The sequence below is a fragment of the Alternaria arborescens genome (assembly GCF_004154835.1).
Source record: "Alternaria arborescens strain FERA 675 chromosome Unknown contig_5, whole genome shotgun sequence".
In the NCBI taxonomy this organism is placed as follows: domain Eukaryota; kingdom Fungi; phylum Ascomycota; class Dothideomycetes; order Pleosporales; family Pleosporaceae; genus Alternaria; species Alternaria arborescens.
The window spans coordinates 51,264-74,383 of record NW_021167860.1 but is presented as its reverse complement, the minus strand read 5'-3'; the positions used below and the strand labels follow the sequence as shown (position 1 = coordinate 74,383).

Sequence of the window (23,120 nt, the reverse complement as noted above, 5' to 3'; positions counted from 1 at the left end):
AAATGGATGACGCTAGGCCCCGCCGAGGGAGCAAGGACGCCTCGAAGTGTTGTAAGATGGACGACACAGCGAATTTAACCATAGCTTGGAAGATTGGGGGCCCAGTTTAGGACGCGAACTACGTCTTCTACACGAAATCTATGACTCTGTGAAGGTTGTGATAAGATGTAATGGCTGCCACACCGGCTGCAGAGATCGGACAAGAAGCGAAAAGATTTAGAGCTATACTGAGCCCAGCGGTTAGACAAGGAGGCGGCGATGGAAGACGCTACTCGCGACGCTTAGATCTTACTCATTCTATCCCTAAATAGGGAAAGCGGCAGAGTAATGACTAAGCTTAGCGCTCAACTATGGCAACAACATACAAGGTAGCCTTTACACGACGTTTTCTTACCACGACATCAGCTACTCTTTACTCGTACTACTACTCCACAACTAGAGTATCCTTCTCCTCACCATGCATCGCGATGCTATCTGCAATTTGCGAGAGCTTTTATCATACCCTTCCCGGTCTAGGGACCTCTATCAAGCAGTGTATATGACATCAAGTGGAGAAGGGCGGACTCCTTTCTATACCTACGTTAGCCCTAGTGGTATAGGTGGAAATATATCCCAGCAAGAAACTGCTTTCTCGATATTCAACCAACTGCCAGAAGAAATTCAGCTACATATAGTCGCCATGTGCTCCGTTAGCACCCTCTTCCAACTTATGCACACCTCTTCAAAACTCCGAAGAGAAGCTTCAAAGCTCTTCTGGGGACAAAAAACCACCTATTTCCTCGTTGAAGCTGAGTGGCTTATCGACAAAGCCTACCCAGGCCAGTCGTTCTGGGACATGGCTTTTCTCGCAAACGTGCAAAACGTTGAAGTGGAGTACGAGCCAGTTGTTAGCAAGAAGATATGTTGCCATAAGCATGGGACACTTGCCATTCGACATGATCTTATTGATACCTTCTGGGCTGCCCTAAAGCATTGGTGTCCTAATTTGCAAAAGGTTATTCTGAACCAGAGCAAAGGAGATTATTGCCTTGAAGATGATAACGAACCATTTCCGCGAGCGCTACAATGCTTACTCCAAGCATGTCCTCCGGGCATCAAGCGTTCTCTTCTCTATCTTGAGCAGAAGCCCCAATCCTCGACTGGGATCCTGCAGCGGCGTACTGATCCCTGGCAAAGATGCTTATTCCAGTACACGGATGGAGGGGATGGTTGAGGACAGAGTCACAACGTATGTGGAGGACGATTCTCATGCCACCTAAGCAGTTCAAAGGGCCAGTCGGGCATTATATGGGACTCCGGTATCAGGCTCATAAGAAAATCCCCCTACAAAGGCTCGGCCTGTGGCCGATTATAGTAGAAGCGCTCGACTGCTACCATTTTGATGGAGTACGTGATAAGCCCTTCTCCTGCCCACTCTCTGGTTGTGTTGCCTATTTCAACGAGGGTGGGGAATGGTCAGTACATGCTGCAGAGGTACATCACCGCGAGAAGAAAAACCTACTAGAGGTTTTGCCTAGCAATCGTATAGGGGCAGAGCTAAGAGAACGTAGCCAGGCGTTAGACAAGAAAACAAAACAAATCCAGGAGAAGTTTAGGATAATAAGAGAGGCATGGGTTGCAGGCGATGAAACAGCTCAAGAAGAAATACGGCAATCATGGATAGAGCAATTGCATCATGATGCCGCGTGGGAGACTCAAGAAACTGGACTGAAGAGCATGCTTTGGGTTGATTTCATGCAGAATGTATATATGGTCACTGAGTAGACTAATACAAACATCTACATATCCTATCCTTAGTAACTCCACGTCATAGAATGATACTAAAGAGGAGTTCTCGTGATAGCCTATTCGTGACAGACGTTGTAGGACACTACTGTATAATTGTCTTCTCCCACTTAGCATAACACGTATATCTCTTACTTCTATTTCCACATTGGTGATCGGTGTTATCATTGATCTGCGATCTACCCCCGCCCCCACTCCGTTCCAGCCAGTCTTCGCCGCTCATTCCCCGTTCACAGCCATTACCTTGCTGGTGAACTGACGATTTCCCTTGTTCTTCACCTTTTCGAATTGAGACAGGCCAAAGTACACAATATCCCATCTCGCTGCACAACCAGTTCCACCCAAAACCACCAGAACGCGGACAACTCGCTGCCGAAAAAAAGATATAGACTATTGCAAAACTTTCGCAGACCTGTATATAGTACTAGAAATCGTTTGCGCAATTTCATCACGACTGGTTGGGGCTCTACAAGTCCATCCATTTGAATATATTGAGTTGTTGGGGTGGTTCAACTGGCGACCTGGTTCATCTGGCCCACGGGCAGGCGCCTGCCCCACCAAAGAAGCCAGAAGCGACCGCGAAATTAAGATGCCAACGAGTCTTATCGGCTGTGTGCTTTAGAAGCCTGTACATAACAATACACCAGCTTTTTCTTGTGATTATAGCTATCTGAGGTGGCTCAATAACCTTATCTTTGTGACTATCTGATGTTGTTGCGGTGCCGTTGCACGATTGAGAACTCTGCTGATAAAGCACTCTACCGCTTCTTCATCGTTGCTTATTCGTGAACGGCAGCTCCGCTACCTCGTCGTGTTGTAATCCATAGATGAAGCATTTAACGGGTACCGCCTAGTAGGTTTGCCAACGACACAATTCCTTGACTGAACGTCTGCGGACAGGTGTTAAGAGAATGAACGATGCCTTCTTCGCCCTGTTCCTTTCTCCCAATACAGCAAGGTAGCAATAAAAGCCATTGTTGCTATTCCTAGTAGTTAAATCCGTCTGTTCTCCTTGCAAGAGAACGCTGCCAAACCTTTTTGCTTATCTTCCACCACGCAGGAATGCAGTGGTCGCTGCCCTCAACGCAGTACTCATAACAACAGCAGCAAGTCCTACCCCCGTCACTGTCGCGCCATCCTTCTCAATTCTGATGTTTGATCTGTTGATAAGATTGCCGCCAGATGCGTAGCACTCGTCGGTAGTCTTGATGATCAATTCACCTTTCACGGCACCAAGGAAGCGCCTCATCTTAGTAACATCGTTGTTAGAAGCTCGTTGGGTTGCGCAGTGCCCGAGCAATTGTTGTCTCCAACAGCAGTTGTGAGGGTTTTGGTGGGTATCCTGTGTATTGCTATCTTTCCTAGATGCTGAGGTACATGAGATGACCGGGGCGCACCCTTTGTAGACTTAGCCTGCCAAGGCTAGTCATGTGACAGAAATCGCCGTCTCCACATTTTGCGGGGTTGTGAATTCTTTAGTACAGCATAATCAACAGCCTTTTTTGTAAGTTGCCTATTGAGGAAGTGAAACTGTTAGGACTAGTGGGACCCAGCCGTATGGCCCTTCACCAAAGTACAGCTGTCTCTAGGAAATGCTAGCTATCGACACGAGCAAACCGTCTGGAATAATATCTATAGATTTCGGTAATCAGAATGATCCCGAGCATATCGCCTCGCCGGCTGACGACACTGCTTCAGGACGCAAGCACGACGATGACGGGCAGCGTCCAGCCTCGCTTACGAGCAAGGGGTAGGCGCACACCACGACAATAACATCCCAGGAACGCGCCTATGGCACCAGCCATCAACTCCCAATGCACAAGAAGCGGTCAGCGCCTTGTCAAATTCTGCACCATTACCTCCAAACATGTACCTGCGCAAGCCCTCGCTCGCTCAGCTCCGGTCCAACGAGACCCTGATCCCGCGTCTCTCCACATACGCCTCACGCCTCCACCTCTGCCTGTCCATCACGCAAGCAGTTCATTCGCTGCATCCCCTGGTCGTTCAGCGCAATCCTTTTCTGCCCAGAATGCGGCTCTACTCACGCGTTCGCCTCCTCCGTCGCGCAATGCGACGTGATTGGTCCCTCGCTAACGCCACTAACTTTGCCTTGCAGCCAATTCTAAGTTCGCGACGAGGGTTCGCCAACTACGCTAGGCACAACTCAACTGCGTGTGGCCAGCAGACACTACGATTTGGTTGGGATAGGCATGGCAAAGGAGTGGGGGTTGATTGTTCCGGAAGGTGGAACATGTTGCGATTTGTGCATGAAAACCCCTCATGTTCTCACTATTGCGATCTGACAGCCCGGCATATCCTTTCTTTCTTGTTGTGCAACGCAGTCTTCGGTCGTTCTCGAATCTATTTACCTAGACTAATTCGCTCACTACTCTACTGTCGTTTGCTTTCTCCTCGACTTCCTTTCATTGTAACCTTCCGTCATCGTCAGCACCATTTGACGAACTACCATCGCTAGCAGCTCAAAAGTTGGAATTGTCCAATCAAAGACACCATCGACAGTATTCATTACGCTTGAGCACCAAGATCAGCAGAGCTAGACGAAGACATCGAATCCTCCACGACACTACCAAATAAACAAAATGGCACCAGCGCCTACCCCAACCTTCACACCTGAAGCCCCGCCAGCAATAATCCCCAACGCCAGCTCCCGCAGCGACGGCTTCAGTCCCGGCGCTATCATCGGCATCGTGATAGCCATCGTCTGTCTTCTCCTCGCCGTACCCTTAATTGCCATCTGCCTTCGACGATATGAAAAGACACGTCTGCGGGAGACACCCAAAAGCCCAGAAAGCAGCAACATCAGTCTACGCAGCGTGCAAGAGCACCACAGCTTGAGCAGCATACTCGTGACGAAGGAGTTGTCGCGGTCGAGTATAAGGATGGAGAGGGTTGACTCGGGGATCAAGAGGCCAGATGAGGTTTATGAGAACGGAAGAGAAAGGGAGAGAGGGTGGAGCTGTACTGAGGTCAGAGGTGGGTGATAGGGTCGGGTTGGCCAAGGGCATCGCTTCCAATAGCGATGCGGACATCATACGGAATGCATGCAGGTAACGCTACATATGGCATCAGCGTCTCTGGCATACAACACCTGCGACGGCAGTACACACGCATGTACTAGGTCGGTACTACAAGAAGGCATCAGCCAACGATCGGGGACGGTAATAAAGCGTTATAACGGTGGTGGCTGCGGAACCGGACCGCGCCGTAGCTGACCTGGCCGTGCACGCCCATTGCAAATGCTTACGAAAACCATGATCGCAATGAAGAGTCGCAGGGATATGACGGATATCGGGATCCACATGTACCCACCCGCCTGAACATCGAATTTTCTGGAAGACACGCCATCGCCATGTCTGCTCGACAATGATCAAGAAAGTACATCCGACCAAGCGCGTTCCGCAAAGATCGCGAAGCTGATCTTATCCTCGCGACTGCTACACGACTTGCTGTGTCGCATGGAACAATGTAGTCCGATCCGAATGAAGATTTGGTTAACTGGCACTAGCACCTCGGCGAAAAGAGAAAATCTGGCCGAGCTTTGGATCAATACTGGAACAAAGCAGCTTACAAGACGCTTGATAATGGTTGGATTCAGCAAAGAGGTCCACTTTCGTTACTGTTGCTAAGCTTTTGCTAAGCTCTCTCCTTTGCTACAGTGTTTGTATGCCATGCAAAAATCGACATTGTTATCCACGATAAATAGCATCGCAATGCGTCTCAAGTTGCCCACTTTCACTTCCATGCTTTTCTGTCTTTGATTCAGTACCGGGAAACTCTTCTTTTCACGTTCTTTCCAAGATGTTCAATATGCAGATTACCCTTCCTACACTCCTGCTAGCACCAGCAGCGTTAGCGGCGACAAAAGGTGCAGGAGATGTTTGGGCACATAGCCCACGATACGACTACATCATCGTTGGTGGCGGAACATCAGGCCTTGTTGTTGCGAATCGTCTTTCCGAAGACTACAACGTCTCAGTAGCAGTCATCGAGGCTGGAGGCATTGAGCTATACAACCCCAACATAACCGACACTTCGAAATATGGAAACGCGTTCAGCACCTTGGTCGACTGGCAGTACGAAAGTGTTCCTCAGACCTTTGCTGGAAACGCCTCGCAAGTTTTGCGCGCAGGCAAGGCACTTGGAGGAACAAGTAACATCAACGGTTCGTCCAAAACAACAAATCTCAACCGAACTTTACTTCTGACAGTTGCATCCGACAGGAATGACATATTTACGAGCTGAAGCTGCACAAATCGATGCATGGCAACAGATCGGAAACGCGGGCTGGGATTGGGAGAGCTTGATGCCATACTACAAGAAGAGCGAATACATCCAACAACCAAGCGAATCCCAGCTCCTCCGTGGAGCCTCAATAGATCTCAAGACCCACGGTACCACCGGTCCTTTGGCCGTTGGGTGGACTGACAATATGATGGGTGAGGAGGTCATGTCTTCGATCAATCAGACTTTCGATGCACTGGGTGTTCCCTTCAACGAAGAACCCAACGCAGGGTCCATGCGAGGCCTTACAGTCTTCCCCAAGACCATTGAGCGAGCAGGTAATGTCCGAGAAGATGCTGGACGCGCTTATTATTGGCCCGTGTCAAAGCGGCCCAATCTTGACATCTACCTCGAATCCTTCGTCGAAAAGATGATATGGCATCCAGAATCAGAGCATCGAGACGCTAAACGAACCGCAAGTGGCGTTGTATTCTCAGGGCTCAATGGTACGAGGACCACAATCCTCGCCAATCGCGAAGTCATACTTTCGGCAGGAAGTCTCAGATCGCCGCTGCTTCTGGAGCAGTCGGGCGTTGGTAACCCATCGTAAGCACCAACTCAAGTCGACAAGGATACACTCATGTAGAGACTAACGATGACTATAGCATTCTTCAAGAGCACAACATTGACGTTGTCGTCGACCTTCCATTCGTCGGCGAGAACTTGCAAGACCAAACCACCACCGACATGTTCTACACCAACAACAACAGCACCAACTTCACCGGACTCGCCGGTTACGCAGCCTACTTCAACGTGGACGACGTCTTCGAATCAGATCTTGCTGCTTTCAACGCAAGCGTCGCAAGCGCTCTCAAGCAGTACGCCGACAGGACCGCCAACGTCAGCGGCATCATCGACAGCTCCGTGATCGAGAAGCTTTTCCGCATCCAGTACGACCTCATCTTCAAGAACAAAATTCCCATTTCCGAAATCATTGTTTCGCCCGCAGCGACTGGGCCCATCACTATCGAGTACTGGGGCCTTTTGCCCTTTTCGCGCGGCAGTATCCATATCAACTCTACCAATGCTTCTGCTCCGGCGAACATCAACCCAAACTACTTCATGCTGGACTACGATGTCCGTCAGCAGATTGCGACAGCCAAGATGGCGCGCAAGTTCGCCAACACAGCGCCCTTTTCCAACGCACTCTCTAGCGAGACGACTCCCGGCCTCGACGTCGTACCCGCCAACGCGTCCGACGCGGTTTGGGAGAAGTGGCTTAAATCAACGTGTAAGTTCCCCCCTCCCTCGCAACATGATGCAGTCAAAGTGAAACTGAAACTGATACAATGTTGTAGATCGCTCCAACTTCCATTACATCTCGACGGCTGCCATGATGCCGCGTGAGCTTGGGGGCGTGGTAGACTCCAACCTCACTGTCTATGGTACCAGCAATGTTCGCGTCGTTGATGCTTCTGTTGTTCCGTTCCAGATCTGCGGTCACCTGACATCGACGCTTTATGCTATTGCCGAGAAAGCAGCAGACACGATCAAGGCTCGGTATGAGTAGAGCCGAAATTGGCATACGGTTGGTAAAGAACCGCTCAGCCTGAGACTGTGATCAAAAGAAGCCATGTAGTTGTAGTGTAGTGTTTGGCATTTTGCTTGTATCCATTTATTTCTCGTTCGATAACACACATTGCTCGCTTTTTACAACTTCCGATACAAATGGACTTGCATGCGCATGTTCTCCAATTCAATCGGATAACGCAGTCTCTCATCCAGCCTATACCACCTACTCCCATCTTCCTTGATCTTCTCCCACCTGACAATCTCATCTTTACTTCCCCGATTCTCGGTCGCTTGTTCCAGCAGCGTGTGGTCCAGTAGCCACTGCATCGGGTACTTCTTCTCAGCTCCATTCAGCGTGACTGAAGAGTAGCTTCCGGGACTGTCGACTACGAGGAGAAGCGCACCAGGCTGGAGGACCGATGTCATTTGAAGAAGAAATTTCTGGGTCAAAGGCATGGATGTCGAGTAGAGTTCGTTGAGCGTGAAAAGCAGCGTTACGAGATTTGCGTCTGCGAGTTGAGCAGATAGGTCTTCTGTCGAAGCTTGAAGTACGTCTTGCTGCTTGAAATGTACCGAGATATCTTCAGGGTTGAGAGGTGAGACATTTGCGGCTCTCGCAGCTGCTGATGCGTATTTGTTTAATGTCGGCGCGGTGGTGAGTTGTTTTGCGAGATTCTCCACGACGACGCTCCAGTCGGCGACATCTATTGCAGCGACTTCGATATGTGACCCGGTGCCCTCACTTTTCCCATCCTCTTCTTCTTCTGCGTTCATGCTAGACATCAACTTGAGCATGCCACCCAGCGCCACAATCTCTGCACCTGCTCCGCCACCGAGACACACGACTTTCCGACTTTTCGACTTGGTACCCTCTTTGCCGGCCTCTTCTCTTTCTTCTCTTTCATCCATGTCCGCCCATAACTTGTCTCTCCACTCCCATATCAGATCTAAATACCCCAACGCACGACTGGGACTCCATCTTGCCGCATACACCTCCAGATACTCATTCTTCCCAAACGCAGTCGCAAAATCGCGGTTATAAAGATGACCTTTGACTTCCTGCAGTAGCGGAGCAAAATCTGAACTCAGCCTTTCCGCAAACGAATTCCGAAAGATGTTGAGTAAGAGTTGTTGAAGTTCAATGGGTATATACGATATGCCAGGCCCTTTGACTGTGGCAGTCGAACTCGGACGTTTATCGCTCTTCGGTTTCACAGGTTTCTCTCCTTCTCTCTGCGCCTTGCGCTTCGCGTTAAGTTTGGAATTGGGCGCCATGTTTGTTGCTTATCGTCGTTGTTGTTTACACAGCCCAATGCAATGGGTCAGAGACTAAGTGGGAAGGGGGGGATGGATGAAAGTCTCGTCTCGTTATCGATAGGCGGTAAGCGAAACGAGTTGTGTGTGTGGTTCGCCCCGCATGTTCAGTGTTCGGAATCCATTCCGAGACTACGATCCCGACCTCGGTGCATGTTGCGACGAGCATACGACCTGAGTCACTCTCCTACATCGATTGACTCATCACCAAGACTTTACAAGTATATACAAGCAGATTGTACTCATCCAAAGATATATCATTAACGCGTCTCACAATGCGTCTTCCCTACGTCCCCGACCCTCCAAACTTCACGTCCGAAGAAGACAAAGCTGTCGAGCAGCGCGTCAGACAACGTCGCGGCGAAAAGGGTCTCATAGCTCTAGACAGAACACTCCTTCATGCTCCTCCTGTCGCCGATGGATGGTAAACCACAAACCTTCGTCAAATAGCAAAGAGCAAAGTCGTGACAAAAGCAGGAACTCATTCCTAGGTTCCATCCGCACCAAAACTAGTCTTCCAACTGCCATCCGCGAAACAGCCATATGCCGCGTCGCCGTCCTGAACAAAGCATGGTATGAATGGGAATCGCACTCGCCGATCCTAGAGTCCGCAACAGACGTCACCAAAGACCAAGTCAGCGCCGTCCTCGAGTCTACGCCCCGAGAACCGCTTGACGATATCCTCGGACCTCAACTATCGGCTGTACTAGCCTACACAGACGCCATGACGCTAGATGTGCGTGTCCCGGATGCTGTGTTTGAGAAGCTCAAGGAAGCGGGTTTCGGCGACAAGGAGATTGTAGAGATTACGGCGACGATTGCCGCGTATAATTGCGTGTCGAGATTCCTAGTTGCGCTGGACGTTGGAGAGAGGAATGCGCAGACGGGGCCGAAGGAGGGGGGTAAGGAGTAGATAGACAAGCTGTGCAGAGAGACATGTTTGTCTGTCAATTCTAAAAGGACAACGTCACGTCACATGTTTAACTGTTTTCTTGGTCATACATACGACTGCTGTCCTACACACCTCACACGCACACACACACACACACACACACACACACACACACACACACACTTCTCTCCCACCTCACCACAACCCGCTCTTCCAAAACGCTAATCACACCCTCTTGTTCTGCCTCGCAATCTTCCTCCGCTGCGCCAACATATGACTAAACAAGATATACGACCCCGGCACATAAATCGCCAGTATCGCCCAAAGCGCATAAGCAAACATTTCATTCCTCTCCTTCGCCAGCGGAATTGCGCTATACACCAACCAGCACTCACTCGCAATACCCAACGGATACAGAACCAAGAAAGTGTTGTACCTCAGCCAAGTCCACAGCTTGGGCACGCCGACGCCAGACAGCGAGAAGACAAAGTACGAGTAGCGTATTACTTCTGTTACGCTCCAGGCAAGCAGCATGGTAGCGTAGGCGGGGGAGTGGCGTGTAGATAGAGGGAACGCGGGAGGCGAGGCGATGAGGTGTACGAGGAGGAAGCGGGAGGCTACTTGCATGAGGGTTGTTAAGAGCGGGGCGCGAACGAGGCCTGTAATTGTAGTTGTTAGCTGGTCGTCAAAATCTCATTTTTGTGGGTGTGAAGACGAGGGAAGAGATATGTGTTAGATGGGATATAGCTGAACACGTACCAACTAGACTGTGCAGGACCTCCAGTCCAGCGAGCGTTTGCACAGTCCTCGTGTATCCTTCGAGACCATCATACACTTTCCCGCTTGCCAGTCCTCGTCTCGTTGCGGTGAACCAGTCGTCGCTGCCAAAGAACGCGCCTGCCTTTTGTGCATTGACCACTTCGTTCGCACCGATCGTCACGGTCTGGTACAGCACGCCTGCCCACAGTGCTGCGGAAGCGGCATTGTAGGCGAGAAGGTATGCGTTCTTCGCTCCAGATTGTTTGGCGGGTCGCTGGTCATTTGGCGCGGCGGCCTTTGCTGGTGTAGATTTGGCGGACATTGTTTCGTGTGTGTGCTGCTGCAGACCCAATTGCAGTGAGTGTGGTTCGTCGAGAATGGAAGGGGAGATGCAGCCCTCGGAGTTAGGAGGAGGTGACGACGGTGTATGTTGTACCTGAGGCTCTCGCGGATGGGCATGCAAGCTGGCATTTCTCGTCATGGCCTCGGCTCGCGTACCTGAGAGACCCTGACGTCTTGGCGCGGCTGATGCCGGCTTGTGCCATGTGGGATGAGATCATCATACGTCGAACTTCTCATAGATTTCCAGGGGTGCGATCATCAGATTCTACCATCTAAGTTGTAAACGCTGCTTGGGATTAAACAGATCAAGCCAAGTCAAGATATGAGTCACTCATCTGGACATCGTCATTGAGTCGTGTTGAGACTCAGCAGGGCAACGGCGAAGCAGTCGAATGACTTGGTAGAACAACCTCACTGCAGACGCACTTCTCAAACACCTCGTCTTTCTTGGATTCAAGTTTTGATAATCAATGGACAGATGGTGATCATGTTCAAATGCATACTAGACTACGAAAGAATGGCCATGAACCGAGACATCACCTAATCTCCCTACCGCCTCTCTCACACTACCAATGTACTCCCAAGCTCAAGCAAGCCCATCAAGCCGCGGCTTTGGATCTTTCATTGTACAGTAGTTAGACCTTCCATATCCAACCCCGGCCTTTTTCTTCTCTTTCATTGAGATAACAAGCATCCCAGAGGAAGCAGACCACCCATGAACACGTTCACAAAAGAAAAGAAAAAAAAGAAACGCCGTGCTATGCAAATGCAACAAATGCCACTTAGATATGATGATTGCGCAAACTGAGATGATGCAAGCAAGGGTATCGTCAAAACACCCAACCATGACTGAGCCGAGATAAGGAGAGATGAGAGGTTCGTCAAAGGTATCCGTCTCTGGAGTTGCAATGAAGCTTCCCAGTTACAAGAAGACCTGAATCATGCTCTTCTTGTTCGTCACATTCTTGTCGCAGCCATCAACTACGCAAGTCTTGAAGGGAAGCGTATTCGCCGGTCTCTCCTTGCCCTTTGCGCTGCGCTTCAGAGATCGGTTGGTCGTGCATTCGCCGCAGTAAACCTGGTAATCATCAGTTGCCTGTCTCTCCGTCTCCGTCGTAACTTTTGAACTTACGTGGCCACATCCCTTGACAATCCACACCTGCCTCTTTGTCTCGTCTCCCCCAACACACAGCTCGTCCTCGCAATTAGGACACACCAGCGCACCCCCGTCCTCTTCGGGACTCCGCGTAAAACCCTCGGGTGCCTTTGGAGGCGCGGTATACGTTGGTGGTGGAGGCGGCGGTGCCTCCCTACCCCCACGGGGACCAATTTCGAAACCCACCATCTCAAAGTCCATGACGGGCGCCATGAAAGCGCCAACTCCGACTCTGATATGCGGTGCACGTCCCCTCGATGCGCTCCTCGAAGGCGCCACAGGCTCCTGTTGGTTCCCAAACTGCGTTCTTGTCCGATTGACCTGGTCGTGAAACCGTTCAATTTGTGCGCGAAGGTGTGTGAAGCGCCCGTTAAGTGTGAAGAGGTCAAGCACATTGTCCATTTGTTCGTTTGCTTGGCGACGGCGTTGTTCGTGCTCGGGGAGGGCGTTTGCGCGGAGGAATTCCACCTCTTCGTCGCCATCTGAGTTGTCGCGGGGGAGGCCGTTGGGCAGGGGAGAGAGAGAGCTATGGGGGCGGCGGCCGCCCGGTAGGGTGCGGGAAGATATGAATTCAATCTCTGGTGAACTCGGCGCTTGTCCTGGTGCTGGTGCATCGACATTCCATTCTTCGTCCCCGTTGTCCAGGTCGATGATGATGTCCATTCCCCGCGGTAAGCGAGGTGCGTGACGGCGATTACGATGGCTATGCGACTCTTGCTGTTCTCTTTGCCTCTCCCTTTCCCGTCGTGACTCTCGCGCTTGGTGACGTATTTGGCCGTCGTGGCTTGCACCGTAACCCGAATCATCAGCCGTGAGATCGATGACGTTGTTGTCCTGCCTCACATGGATGGTATCGTCCTGCCTCACATGGATGGTGTCGTCCTCGTCCATGTCATCATCCCCTGTCAAGTCCACCGATGCTGTTGCTTGCGACTGCTGTGCCGAGCCAGCGGGCCGCCTGTAATCGAAGCCATCTCCTGCAAATCGCCGTGTTGCTGAAGACGCCATGTGTTCGACGCGCGGAAGGTACAACCCGGCAGTACGTGAGTGTTCGGCACTGGCGCTGGAATCGGCGCGCTCAAGGGGCGGCCGGGCATGCGATCGCAATGCCGACTCAAAGCTTGGTGTTGCTTCGCGGCCGAAATGGGGTGCTGCTTCGAGGCCGAAATGGTAGCGTGTGGGAGGCTCGTAGTAGTTTCCGTTTCCTGGAATATGTTGTCTGTCGTCATCGTCGTCGTCGTCAATGTGGTAGGTTGGCGGTGGAGCTTCGCGGTTGTTCCTATTGCCAAAAGGGTCGTATTCGAAAAAGGCTTGCGGGCCAGAAGCTTCCTCTTGGTCCATTTGGGCATGTGAGCGCTAAGTGACGTTCTCTATCAGTGCCTATTCTCCGCTCACTCGCTGGGTACAACCGCCAGCGGCACTCACCTTCTGCTGTCTGTGCGTATACCCAAAAGGCAGTGCTTCTCTGTCCATGCCGGATGTGAAGGAGAGTGTGCGGCCGTGGGTGGATGTGGGTGGAGTCGCAGTCGGAAACAACAGCACCGAGCTGAGGTTGAGCGAGGGTTGGGCCCGTCTGGTGCCGTTGGGGTGCTGACTTCGGCGAAACTGTGGTGGCGCTGGGAACATTGGACATCTGTGCAACATGACAAACCGTCCAACGTCAAACCTCTCAACCCTTTCACCTCACCATAATGACCGCACAAATCAGTCACCACCTGTTCTTCGATACTCTTCTCGCATCTTCTGCGACTTGGTTGCTCCTGACGCCATCGCAATTGCCTCGCTTGCACATGTGAGATGGGTCGTGACGTAGTGTTTTTCAGCATATGGAAACATGATATTCAGATTGATGGTCTCGGAGACGACCCGATTTTCCCGTCGTCTACAGTAATGCTACAAACCAATTTACGCCATATCGCCCTTCATGCACTAGCAACGTCCTCAAATGCATGCGCATAGCTTCTAAATTGCCCCACACATCGTGGAATACACTCGAGGTAGTCGATCAAGTTCCCGCTAACGGAAGACTATTAAAAGTGATGGAGTATACCTTCAGACAGATTCTCTGGCTAAGGCGCTGTCAGCACTGCCAAACCACCCTCGGTGGTCAGTGCCACAACATTCTCGGCCCTGCCACCCCAAGCGACATCCTTTGCTGGCGCTGCCTTCCTGACAAGCTCAGCCCAGCTCTTCGTCGCCTTGGTGTACTGCTGCACCGAAACACTGCCAGTTCCACCAATTGCCAAGAACTGGCCGGTGTAGTCCCAGCTAACGCTATTAACCGGGCTGCCAGATTCAAGCGTGTGGATGGCAGCCTGCTTCCTGATGTCCCAAATCGCGACACTGGACGAGTTTTCCTGTACGACGGCGAACCAAGTTCCGTTCTCAGAAAACTTGAGATCAACGACGGGAGCCGAAGTGGCGAGTTCGGCCATTTGTGTGCCAGTTTTGATGTCGTAGATGCGGATGTTGCCGTCGGAGCTTCCGATGAAGAAAAGCATGCCGTCTACGTGGAACGAGACGCATGTGATTTCGGCTTCGACGTAGACTTGCGAGACCGTCTTGAAGGTTGTAAGTTCGTGGATGGCGTATCGCTTGTCGGCGCCGGCGGTTGCGAGCATCTTGCCGCTGGGATGTACGGACATGGACGTGACAGCTCCGGCGTGAGAAGCTATTTGCGCAACGTCATCCCCGTTGGAGAACACCTTGACTGTGCCTGCCGATGTCCCAACAAGGGCGCGCTCTCCCCACCATGCCACCGATGTGACTGCGCTGCCTGCATTAAATGTCTCCAGGACCTTGCCCTGGGTCAGTGAGTAGACGCCCGTGGTGCCATCCGCTCCACCGAATAGCACGTTCTGTGCCTCGTTGACCGCAATCTTGGTGCTGCCTGGGTATAGAGATTCGGTCGTTTTGGCAACGTCGTAGTTGGAGATGGCGTCCCCAGAGGTCCAGTCTGCCGGCACAGGTCGCTTTCGTCGGGTGCCGAAGAGTCTGTATATGTTAGCTCATGTTGATGGCGTCATTCGACTGCAAGGGAACTCACTCTTGCTGTGTCTCTTCCACAAGAGCTACAAGCTGCTGAGGCAGGCCCTGGCCGTCCACCTGCATGGCATCGCCCTGGCCGCTTCCACTGATGGTGACGTTGGACAACGCCTCGCGCGCCTCGTCCCTTTCCTTTGATATCCGCGCGATGACCCTCGTCGCCGCATCGTTCTGGTACAGCGCAGTACTCAGCTCCTGCCTCGTTTGCGCCAAGTGCTGCTTGAGCGTATGCGTCTCCAGAACCAGCGCATCCCACTCATTCTGGAAGGCGCTAAGCATGGCGGGTATCGAGGTGAAGTTGGGCGCGCGCGGAGTGACGACATTGGGCGACTTGAGCTCGATGAGGTCCTCCGTCGCGAGATCCTCGCCAGTAACGGGGTCGGTGTGGTGTTCTGAGATGTGGGCTTCGATGAGGCGCTTTTCGAAGACGTTGCCCGATTTGCGCGAGGCAACGGGTTCGCGGGGAGCTTCGCCAGAGATTGCGCAGAGCATGGTTGCGGGATTGGCGTGTTGGTGGTTGATGCTGTCGCGTTCGTTAACTTTTCGGTCTTGGGATTGAAGCGCGCTAGTAGTCTGGACCGTGCGCGTCCACGTCGAAGATGCTCCACGAGGGACTAGGTAGAAGCTCTCTTTCCCATCATCGAGAGTCTTCGTTCTGTCAAGGCTAGCATGTTGCGTCTTGTCTTATGTCTGTGGTTCTGCTTGCTCAAAGCCAACCACTTAGCAGCTGTCAGTGCATGTGCTAACCCAGGCTTTCCGTTTATTTGTGCCGACAGGCATGATTCTGGAAGCTATAGCTGTTCGACTGTCCAAGTCACATGACTTGCTCCGAAGATTTGACGTCTCGGTCCGGCCACTCATCCCATGCCACCAAACTCTAGTCTTTGCATCTCCAGCCGTCCTCTTGGCGAGCGGAAGCACGAGGGCGCGTCGGTATGCGAAGTCGGACCGGCATCACCCACTCCCGACATCCAACGAATCAACGCCCACGCGCTTGCATCGCGCTTCGCATCCGAGTAAACAAGCTGGATCATTTACCCCAGACTTTTTCGCCTCTCACCATTTTCAGCCCCAAACCGGAAGGTCTCGGGAAATCAAGCAATTATAGTGTCCCCGTGCGGAACCAATGACCCCGCCTCGCTCCATCTATGGCTCTCGCATCGTTGCCAAGCTATGCAAGAGCGACCTCCTCTATGACGGTACTGCGGGGGAGCGCGTCTTGGGTGCATATCCGCCTACTCTAGTTGCGTAAAAGGTAAGTCTGAACCGAGATCATGATGCATGCCTTGTTGTTGTAGTGCCACAGACTAGCGTACACGGGCTGCATAGGTTTGTGTATAAGAAGGACATCGCTCCCTCGACGGATCAGCATCCAACCAAGGTCCTGCCTCTTTCAATTCCATCAGGCACCATGATCACCAAAGGACTTTTAGCTCTTGGAACAGCGGTACCTGCACTTGCGGGTTCGCTTGTTCAACGGCAGAGCTCGTCGCTTGAGGGGTGCCCTGGATATACCGCCAGCAATCTCCAAGATGATGGCTCCAGGGTCACCGCAGACCTCAGCCTCGCAGGCGCCGCTTGCAATGTTTATGGCGAGGACTTGACTGACCTAAAGTTGGAGGTCGAGTATCAGACTGGTACGTTGCGTTGGCTTCGCTAATCATCGGCTCTTTGCTAACAGTCCACAGCCGACCGACTGCATGTCAAGATCTTCGACGCCGCCGAACAGGTCTTCCAGATTCAAGAGTCTGTTTGGCCGCGTCCTGCCGGCAATGAAGGTGTCAGCCCAGAAGATTCTGCTCTGGCATTCACCTGGACCGACAGCCCTTTCTCGTTCGCCATCACGCGCAGGGAGACCAACGAGACCCTCTTCGACACGTCGGCTGCGTCTCTCGTCTTTGAGTCGCAGTTCCTCCGTCTGAGGACCGCCCTGCCTCCTTCTCCAAACCTATACGGTCTTGGCGAATCGACAGATCCATTCCACCTAAACACCACCAACTACACCCGTACTCTCTGGAACCGAGATGCCTACGGCACCCCAGAAGGGTCCAACCTTTACGGTGCTCACCCCATTTACTTCGATCACCGCGGCGAGAACGGAACCCATGGTGTCTTCTTGGCCAGCTCCGAGGGCATGGACATCAAGATCGACGACTCCGAGGGTCAGTACCTCGAGTACAACACCCTTGGTGGTATTCTTGATTTCTACTTCCTTGCTGGTCCTGGACCGAAGGAAGTCGCAACCCAGTACTCCGCTCTCTCCGGCCTTCCTGCCATGATGCCGTACTGGGGTTTTGGTTCCCACCAGTGCAAGTACGGTTACCGTGATGTCTGGCAAGTTGCCGAGGTTGTTGCCAACTACTCTGCTGCGGACATACCTCTAGAGGTGAGTTCTGAATTGTCGAATCGCCACTTCATATTTTCGCTGACATCATTTAGACCATGTGGACGGATATTGACTACATGGAGCTCCGCCGCCTGTTCACCCTGGATCCAGAGCGTTACCCGCTTGATCTTGTCCGCCAACTCGTTGATTACATCCACGCTCACCAGCAGCACTACATCATGATGGTCAACTCCGCCGTCTGGAGTGGTGACTACGATGGCTACAACAATGGAGCTGCGCTCGACGTGTTTCAAAAGCGTCCCAACGGCTCTTTCTTTGAGGGTGCTGTATGGCCAGGTCCCACGGTATTCCCTGACTGGTTCCACCCCAACACACAGCAGTACTGGGACGAGCAGTTCGCTTCTTTCTTCGACCCGGCAACTGGTGTTGACATCGATGGTCTTTGGAACGACATGAACGAGCCTGCAAACTTCTGCCCGTACCCTTGCCTCGACCCCGAGGCCTACTCTGAGGAGTCCAAGAACCCTCCCAAGCCACCACCGGTCCGCACCTCCGCTGACGGTCGCCAGATCCCTGGCTTCCCAGCAGACTTCCAGCCTCAATCCAACTCTAGCGCGGTTCGCCGATCAAGCGCTCAGCTCAAGAAGCTTTCCAACATCAAGCGTCAAGCTTCCAACAACACTGCTGACCTTGCTGCACACCCCGGTCTTCCTGGTCGCGACTTGATCAACCCGGAGTACCAGATTGCGAACGCCGCTGGCTCCATCAGCAACAAGACTCTCGATACTGATATCCAAAACTACGACGGAACGTACCACTACGACACCCACAACTTCTGGGGTTCGATGATGTCGATTGCTTCGCACAAGAGTATGCTTATGCGCCGTCCCGAGCGACGTCCATTGATCATCACCCGCTCTACTGTAAGCTCTCACCACATCATCAGACGTTATGTAGCTAACAATATATCCAGTTCGTCGGTCTTGGCACATACCTAGGAAAATGGCTCGGCGACAACGTCTCGGAATGGGCACAATACCGCTTTTCAATCGCCGGCATTTTGAACTTCAACTCCATCTACCAGATCCCCATGGTTGGCCCCGATATTTGCGGTTTCGCTGGTAACACCACGGAGACCCTCTGTGCACGTTGGGCAACACTTGGTGCCTTCTACCCCTTCATGCGAAACCACGCTGGCGACACGTCAATCGACCAAGAATACTACCGCTGGCCATTAACCACAGCCGCAGCCAAGAATGCTATTGCAGTACGCTACAGACTACTCGACTACTTCTACACTGCGTTCCACCGCCAGACCACCACGGGTGTACCCAGTCTGAACCCCCTGTGGTTCCACTACCCCTCTGACGCCAACACCTTTGCCATCGAGCACCAATTCTTCTACGGCGACGCCATCCTCGTCTCTCCTGTATTGGAAGAAAACTCGACCTCCGTGTCCATCTACCTGCCCAACGAAGTCTTCTACGACTACTGGACTGGCGAACGCATCCAAGGTCACGGCTCCATGATCAACCTCACAGACGTCGGTTTCGACACCATTCCCCTGCACATCCGCGGCGGATCCATCTTGCCTCTCCGCGCTGAATCTGCAAACACAACCACGGAGCTCAGAAAGAAGGATTTCGTACTGTGGATTGCGCCAAATGCGACGAATCAAGCTGAGGGATCGCTGTACCTTGATGATGGTGATAGCATTGAGCAGCCGGCCGTGTCTATGATCTCGTTTACGTACGACAATGGCGCTTTCAGCATGAGCGGTGAGTTTGGATACGAGACTGAGGTTGTTGTGAAGAACATCACTGTGCTGGGTTGCGAGCAGAGTCTTCAGGGTCCTGTGAAGCTGAATGGGGACTTTGAACATGTCTTTGGCAATTGCGCAGCTGGGTATGCGGGTAAGGCGCCGAGGAGGGGTTTGGCGTAGTGTGTTGTTGAATTGATGGGATTGTGGGTTGAACCATGTTTCATTGCATGTAGTAAGGGAAGATGATATGGAAGCGCGATCAGCCGCCGCCTCAGAAATTAATCCAAGTCAGATGCTAAAGAAGATGTGAGATTTCATACAAGATTTTGTGACTACCGCAGGATTGAGAGGGGGGTTTAAGCTGAAACTGCCGTGGCTGTGTCGAGGGGAGGGGGGAGATGAGACGAGAGTGCGCTGGAGCTGAAGTGGAAATCGAAAAAGGTGGGAGAGGAAAACCTGTTTTGGTAAAAACCGGGCTCTCTAGGTTGGGAAGAGATAAGATTCTCGCGAGAACGTCTTTATATTGATGCATACATACTCTCGTCTATCCACGGACGAGGCGGACATGTCTTGACCACCCACTGCCGATGCAGCTTCCTCGTGCTCGCCACCTTGGCCCAGAAGTCGTCCCAGTATACTGTATACGCAGTTTTATTGTCACGCGATACATATAATTTATGGCTAGGGTTGCGCATATCCCTCATTCTCTGGATGCAGAAGCGTAGGTTGGCGATATCAGCAACCACTTCCTTGCTCACATCCACCCACACGTTATTTGGCTGTTGTGTATCTGACTCTGGTAAGGGCTGTTGCTGCTGCTGCTGAGTGAGCATGTGTTCGTCCAGAGTAATTACTTCGAATGCGCAGCCAGCCCAAGGACCATGTATGAATTCTAGATACTTGTCCGGCAAGTGTGGGTCCTCTGGAGTAGTAGTATTAGTAGTCGCAGATGGCGCTCTGTTACCACCGCTACAAGTGAGAACGAGGAAGATGTTGGCCAGGGTAAATTGCTCGTCCGTCTTTGGGTCCGTCGTGTGTTTGCTTTCCTTTTTCGATGGTCTGTAGAGCACTCGTTGTGTGAGGGACTTGCCGACTCTTTTCATTTTATCCGATAGCAGCTCATAGGATCTAGGGTTGTCGCCCCAGTCAGGTGCGGGATCAGAATCAGGCTCTTCTTGCAACTGATCCGAGCGCACGTATTGTCTGGTGGTCAGGTTGCGGAGTACCCATACTCTCCGCCTAGAATATGCACCTGGTTTGGGACGCAGCATCAGATCCTGCTTGATATTTTTCAGGTCGTCTGGTCTGTTCTTTAGGTCGTAAATCCACATTTTAAAGGCCTGTTGGTTTGAGGCTGAAGGACAGTCCTTCCAAACAGTGAGAGCTAGCCATCTTTCATCTTGATCATGCCATGTCCAGTCCCATTTCCAATCGTCAATTGAAGCAAGGGACGTCTCGAACGTTTCTTCGATACCATAGTTCTGACACTGCTCGCTGGTGAATCTCGCCTTGACATGGTGAAAACCAACCTTCCTGCCTACCCAATTCTCCCGATAGAGACGGTGAATGCGGCTCAACACGAGCGGCCATATACGAGCGGAAGAAAGGCCTAGCGCGAGGAAGTTGAGAGAGAGCTCAGCGATGTGATCGAGGGTGGCTTTGGCGTCACGAATCTCGTCGATGTATTTCGGACTGGGATTGCGGCCCCAGTCGAGGTGTTTGAGTCCGCGACGGCGGTCGAAACAGTCCAGTGGCAATACGTGATCAAGGATCTGATCAAGGATCTCGTTTGGAAGACGTTCGAAAAGGTCCCCACCAGGAGGATAGAAGTGTTGAACACGCTGAGCATCCGACAAAGGCTTGACAAACGCGTAGTAAAACCAGTCTTGGTTCTTTTTCTTAAAAAGCGAGGCCGTGTCGCAGTTGTAATCATTGCGCTGTCCAATATGAATAGCTTGATTGAGCTCCGGGCAGACAAGCTGGTACCAATCAGGAAACCCGTTATTTGGGTTGCGGTCGAAAAGGTCACCCATAGTCTTTTATGGTCTTTGCGCGGCTCCAAGGAGATTGAAGCCGTAGCTTGGGTGTCGGGGTAGCCATCTCGCGACTGTCTGTCCCTTGTTTATGTGATGTCGCGCCACAGCCTAGGCTATATCCAAACCGGAAACAGCAATGTGATGCAGTAGTAATCCGACACGCTTAGGCAGCTGCGCTACCGTCCACGAATGGAAGCACGAAGAAAAGCGGGCTCTCGCTTGCCTGCTACCACGAACGGCTTGGTACGATTGAACAGCAATGTAATTAACCCGTCGAATAAGCATCGTCAAATGAGGCACGCGATTGCCTTGCCAAGTAAACACCGCACCGTCGAGTGTCATGGCTCGGTGTTTGTCGGCAGTGTCAAACTATGGTCGCGCTTCAATTAGCAGCACCTCCAAAAGCCATAGAGGTTGTAATAGAGTGATTGGTCTAGTTTGCATCGGGTTAGTGCGAGATAGATGCATAGCTACGAGGGACTGGACGAACCTCGGCATCTCAATTTCGTGAATAGCGATCGGACTTCACTAACTATTTGTTGGATAATAGCGTGCGAATGTACTCACCACGCATAAAACACCATAGCTGCGTCAAGGAAACAGCGCCCATTTCACTTACTAAGCGCGTGGTCTTGTATGAATGAACCGGATATCCACGACCGTGTTTGAGCAGCTGTGACTACTTTGCAATGGCTGAATGAAATACGGCGAGCGATTACAAATACCTCTGCACCACAATGTCCACGAACATTGGCATCGACACAAGGCGACGTGCAAAGTCACCGCTCGAAGACTTTCTCCATCGGGCCAGCAACGCCGGCCTACACATAGAAGCGGAAGTAGAGATGGATCAAACGAAGGCTTACAGCAGCGGCAACTGGGAAGTCGTGAACGAATCGCACTACGTAGATGAACAGGACAAGGACGAGTGGGTTCTTGTCGGCAAAATAGAGGGCGAGAAGACGCAGGAGTGTAACGCGCAGCAGAGGGCGGAGGAGCGGGCAAAGCAGGTCGTACAGCACTGAAGGATTGATAATTGGACCGTTAGCAAGAGTGTCATGGAATCGAGATCAAGCAAAGACAGCCTGGAAGCAGGATTGGGTATCTTCATTCAGTAGCCACGCGCAACGTGCACTCTCGCTTTTATACCAGCAATTGAATTGCGACCGACATCCATATCAGTCTGATAGTGTCCGCTCGCGGCACTCGTGCTATGCGCGTCGCGACGATGCTTCCACGGTGTCCAGCGTGTAAGGTAGGGTAATGGCACCGAGTCCCAGCTCATTTCTTTCCCTTCTTCTTTTTCTTGCCTCCCGCGCCGCCCGTACCAGCCGCGGGTACACCGCCCATCTTGACATCTCCACCCTCGTCGACCTGCGGTGTAGACGCGCCTTCTCCGCCAGCTGGCATGCTCAAATCCTCCATCGTCTCCGGCAGCGCTGCCATGTGTCTCCCCAATCTCCCCAGATTGCCAATCAGCCGGCCCACCTCGGCGCCCTTGTTCGTCTCATACTGCAGACATGTGCCCGACTCTGGATCGTACGTCTTGAGCGTAAAGAAGACGGTGACTTCCTCGGGGTTCTGCGATTGCGGCGGCGGTGAAGACGTACGCGATGTGTCGGCGGATCGGGCGGCTCTCTTCTCGTCGTACTTTTGGCGCTTCTTTATCTTGGAAGATGTGGGTTTTAGGACCGAGTATTTGGATGTGATGCGTGTCTAGGAGGCTTGGGTTAGATGGCGCCGTGTCGCGTGTGTGCGGCAGGGTGGAGCTTGGCATACGGATGTTGGTCGCGCTTTGAGGAGGAGCGACGACTGCTCGTACCACTCTGCGCTCGTGTCGAAGTATGGCATCGTGGCGGGTGTGGGTG

General features: G+C 52.2%; 12 protein-coding genes across 12 annotated transcripts; 6 read left to right on the top strand and 6 right to left on the bottom strand.

The window, feature by feature from the left end:
• Positions 1 to 4,385: 4,385 nt before the first annotated feature.
• AA0111_g2687 (hypothetical protein) lies at positions 4,386 to 4,787 on the top strand (the record flags this gene model as incomplete). Its single annotated transcript, XM_028648485.1, has 1 exon — positions 4,386 to 4,787. One exon carries the CDS (start codon positions 4,386 to 4,388, stop codon positions 4,785 to 4,787), a length of 402 nt encoding a protein of 133 aa, XP_028509656.1.
• An 826-nt stretch (positions 4,788 to 5,613) lies between these two features.
• AA0111_g2686 (hypothetical protein) lies at positions 5,614 to 7,597 on the top strand (the record flags this gene model as incomplete). The annotated part of the gene is made up of 4 exons (XM_028648484.1): positions 5,614 to 5,968; positions 6,027 to 6,633; positions 6,693 to 7,318; positions 7,386 to 7,597. 4 exons carry the CDS (start codon positions 5,614 to 5,616, stop codon positions 7,595 to 7,597), a joined length of 1,800 nt encoding a protein of 599 aa, XP_028509655.1.
• Positions 7,598 to 7,737: 140 nt separating this feature from the next.
• AA0111_g2685 (hypothetical protein) lies at positions 7,738 to 8,874 on the bottom strand (the record flags this gene model as incomplete). Its single annotated transcript, XM_028648483.1, has 1 exon — positions 7,738 to 8,874. One exon carries the CDS (start codon positions 8,872 to 8,874, stop codon positions 7,738 to 7,740), a length of 1,137 nt encoding a protein of 378 aa, XP_028509658.1.
• Positions 8,875 to 9,188: 314 nt separating this feature from the next.
• Positions 9,189 to 9,826, top strand: AA0111_g2684 (hypothetical protein; the record flags this gene model as incomplete). Its single annotated transcript, XM_028648482.1, has 2 exons — positions 9,189 to 9,337; positions 9,391 to 9,826. The coding sequence occupies 2 exons, from the start codon at positions 9,189 to 9,191 to the stop codon at positions 9,824 to 9,826; spliced, it is 585 nt and encodes a 194-aa protein (XP_028509657.1).
• Positions 9,827 to 10,030: 204 nt separating this feature from the next.
• On the bottom strand, positions 10,031 to 10,886 carry AA0111_g2683 (hypothetical protein; the record flags this gene model as incomplete). The annotated part of the gene is made up of 2 exons (XM_028648481.1): positions 10,031 to 10,464; positions 10,565 to 10,886. The coding sequence occupies 2 exons, from the start codon at positions 10,884 to 10,886 to the stop codon at positions 10,031 to 10,033; spliced, it is 756 nt and encodes a 251-aa protein (XP_028509660.1).
• A 942-nt stretch (positions 10,887 to 11,828) lies between these two features.
• AA0111_g2682 (hypothetical protein) lies at positions 11,829 to 13,688 on the bottom strand (the record flags this gene model as incomplete). Its single annotated transcript, XM_028648480.1, has 3 exons — positions 11,829 to 11,984; positions 12,039 to 13,418; positions 13,488 to 13,688. The coding sequence occupies 3 exons, from the start codon at positions 13,686 to 13,688 to the stop codon at positions 11,829 to 11,831; spliced, it is 1,737 nt and encodes a 578-aa protein (XP_028509659.1).
• Positions 13,689 to 14,131: 443 nt separating this feature from the next.
• Positions 14,132 to 15,599, bottom strand: AA0111_g2681 (hypothetical protein; the record flags this gene model as incomplete). The annotated part of the gene is made up of 2 exons (XM_028648479.1): positions 14,132 to 15,056; positions 15,109 to 15,599. The coding sequence occupies 2 exons, from the start codon at positions 15,597 to 15,599 to the stop codon at positions 14,132 to 14,134; spliced, it is 1,416 nt and encodes a 471-aa protein (XP_028509662.1).
• Positions 15,600 to 16,233: 634 nt separating this feature from the next.
• On the top strand, positions 16,234 to 16,359 carry AA0111_g2680 (hypothetical protein; the record flags this gene model as incomplete). The annotated part of the gene is made up of 1 exon (XM_028648478.1): positions 16,234 to 16,359. The coding sequence occupies one exon, from the start codon at positions 16,234 to 16,236 to the stop codon at positions 16,357 to 16,359; it is 126 nt and encodes a 41-aa protein (XP_028509661.1).
• Positions 16,360 to 16,518: 159 nt separating this feature from the next.
• AA0111_g2679 (putative alpha/beta-glucosidase) lies at positions 16,519 to 19,396 on the top strand (the record flags this gene model as incomplete). The annotated part of the gene is made up of 4 exons (XM_028648476.1): positions 16,519 to 16,744; positions 16,796 to 17,493; positions 17,547 to 18,377; positions 18,428 to 19,396. 4 exons carry the CDS (start codon positions 16,519 to 16,521, stop codon positions 19,394 to 19,396), a joined length of 2,724 nt encoding a protein of 907 aa, XP_028509502.1.
• A 338-nt stretch (positions 19,397 to 19,734) lies between these two features.
• On the bottom strand, positions 19,735 to 21,249 carry AA0111_g2678 (hypothetical protein; the record flags this gene model as incomplete). The annotated part of the gene is made up of 1 exon (XM_028648475.1): positions 19,735 to 21,249. The coding sequence occupies one exon, from the start codon at positions 21,247 to 21,249 to the stop codon at positions 19,735 to 19,737; it is 1,515 nt and encodes a 504-aa protein (XP_028509503.1).
• A 740-nt stretch (positions 21,250 to 21,989) lies between these two features.
• AA0111_g2677 (hypothetical protein) lies at positions 21,990 to 22,277 on the top strand (the record flags this gene model as incomplete). Its single annotated transcript, XM_028648474.1, has 1 exon — positions 21,990 to 22,277. The coding sequence occupies one exon, from the start codon at positions 21,990 to 21,992 to the stop codon at positions 22,275 to 22,277; it is 288 nt and encodes a 95-aa protein (XP_028509504.1).
• A 256-nt stretch (positions 22,278 to 22,533) lies between these two features.
• Positions 22,534 to 23,103, bottom strand: AA0111_g2676 (hypothetical protein; the record flags this gene model as incomplete). The annotated part of the gene is made up of 2 exons (XM_028648473.1): positions 22,534 to 22,968; positions 23,032 to 23,103. 2 exons carry the CDS (start codon positions 23,101 to 23,103, stop codon positions 22,534 to 22,536), a joined length of 507 nt encoding a protein of 168 aa, XP_028509505.1.
• Between the last annotated feature and the right edge of the window lie 17 nt (positions 23,104 to 23,120).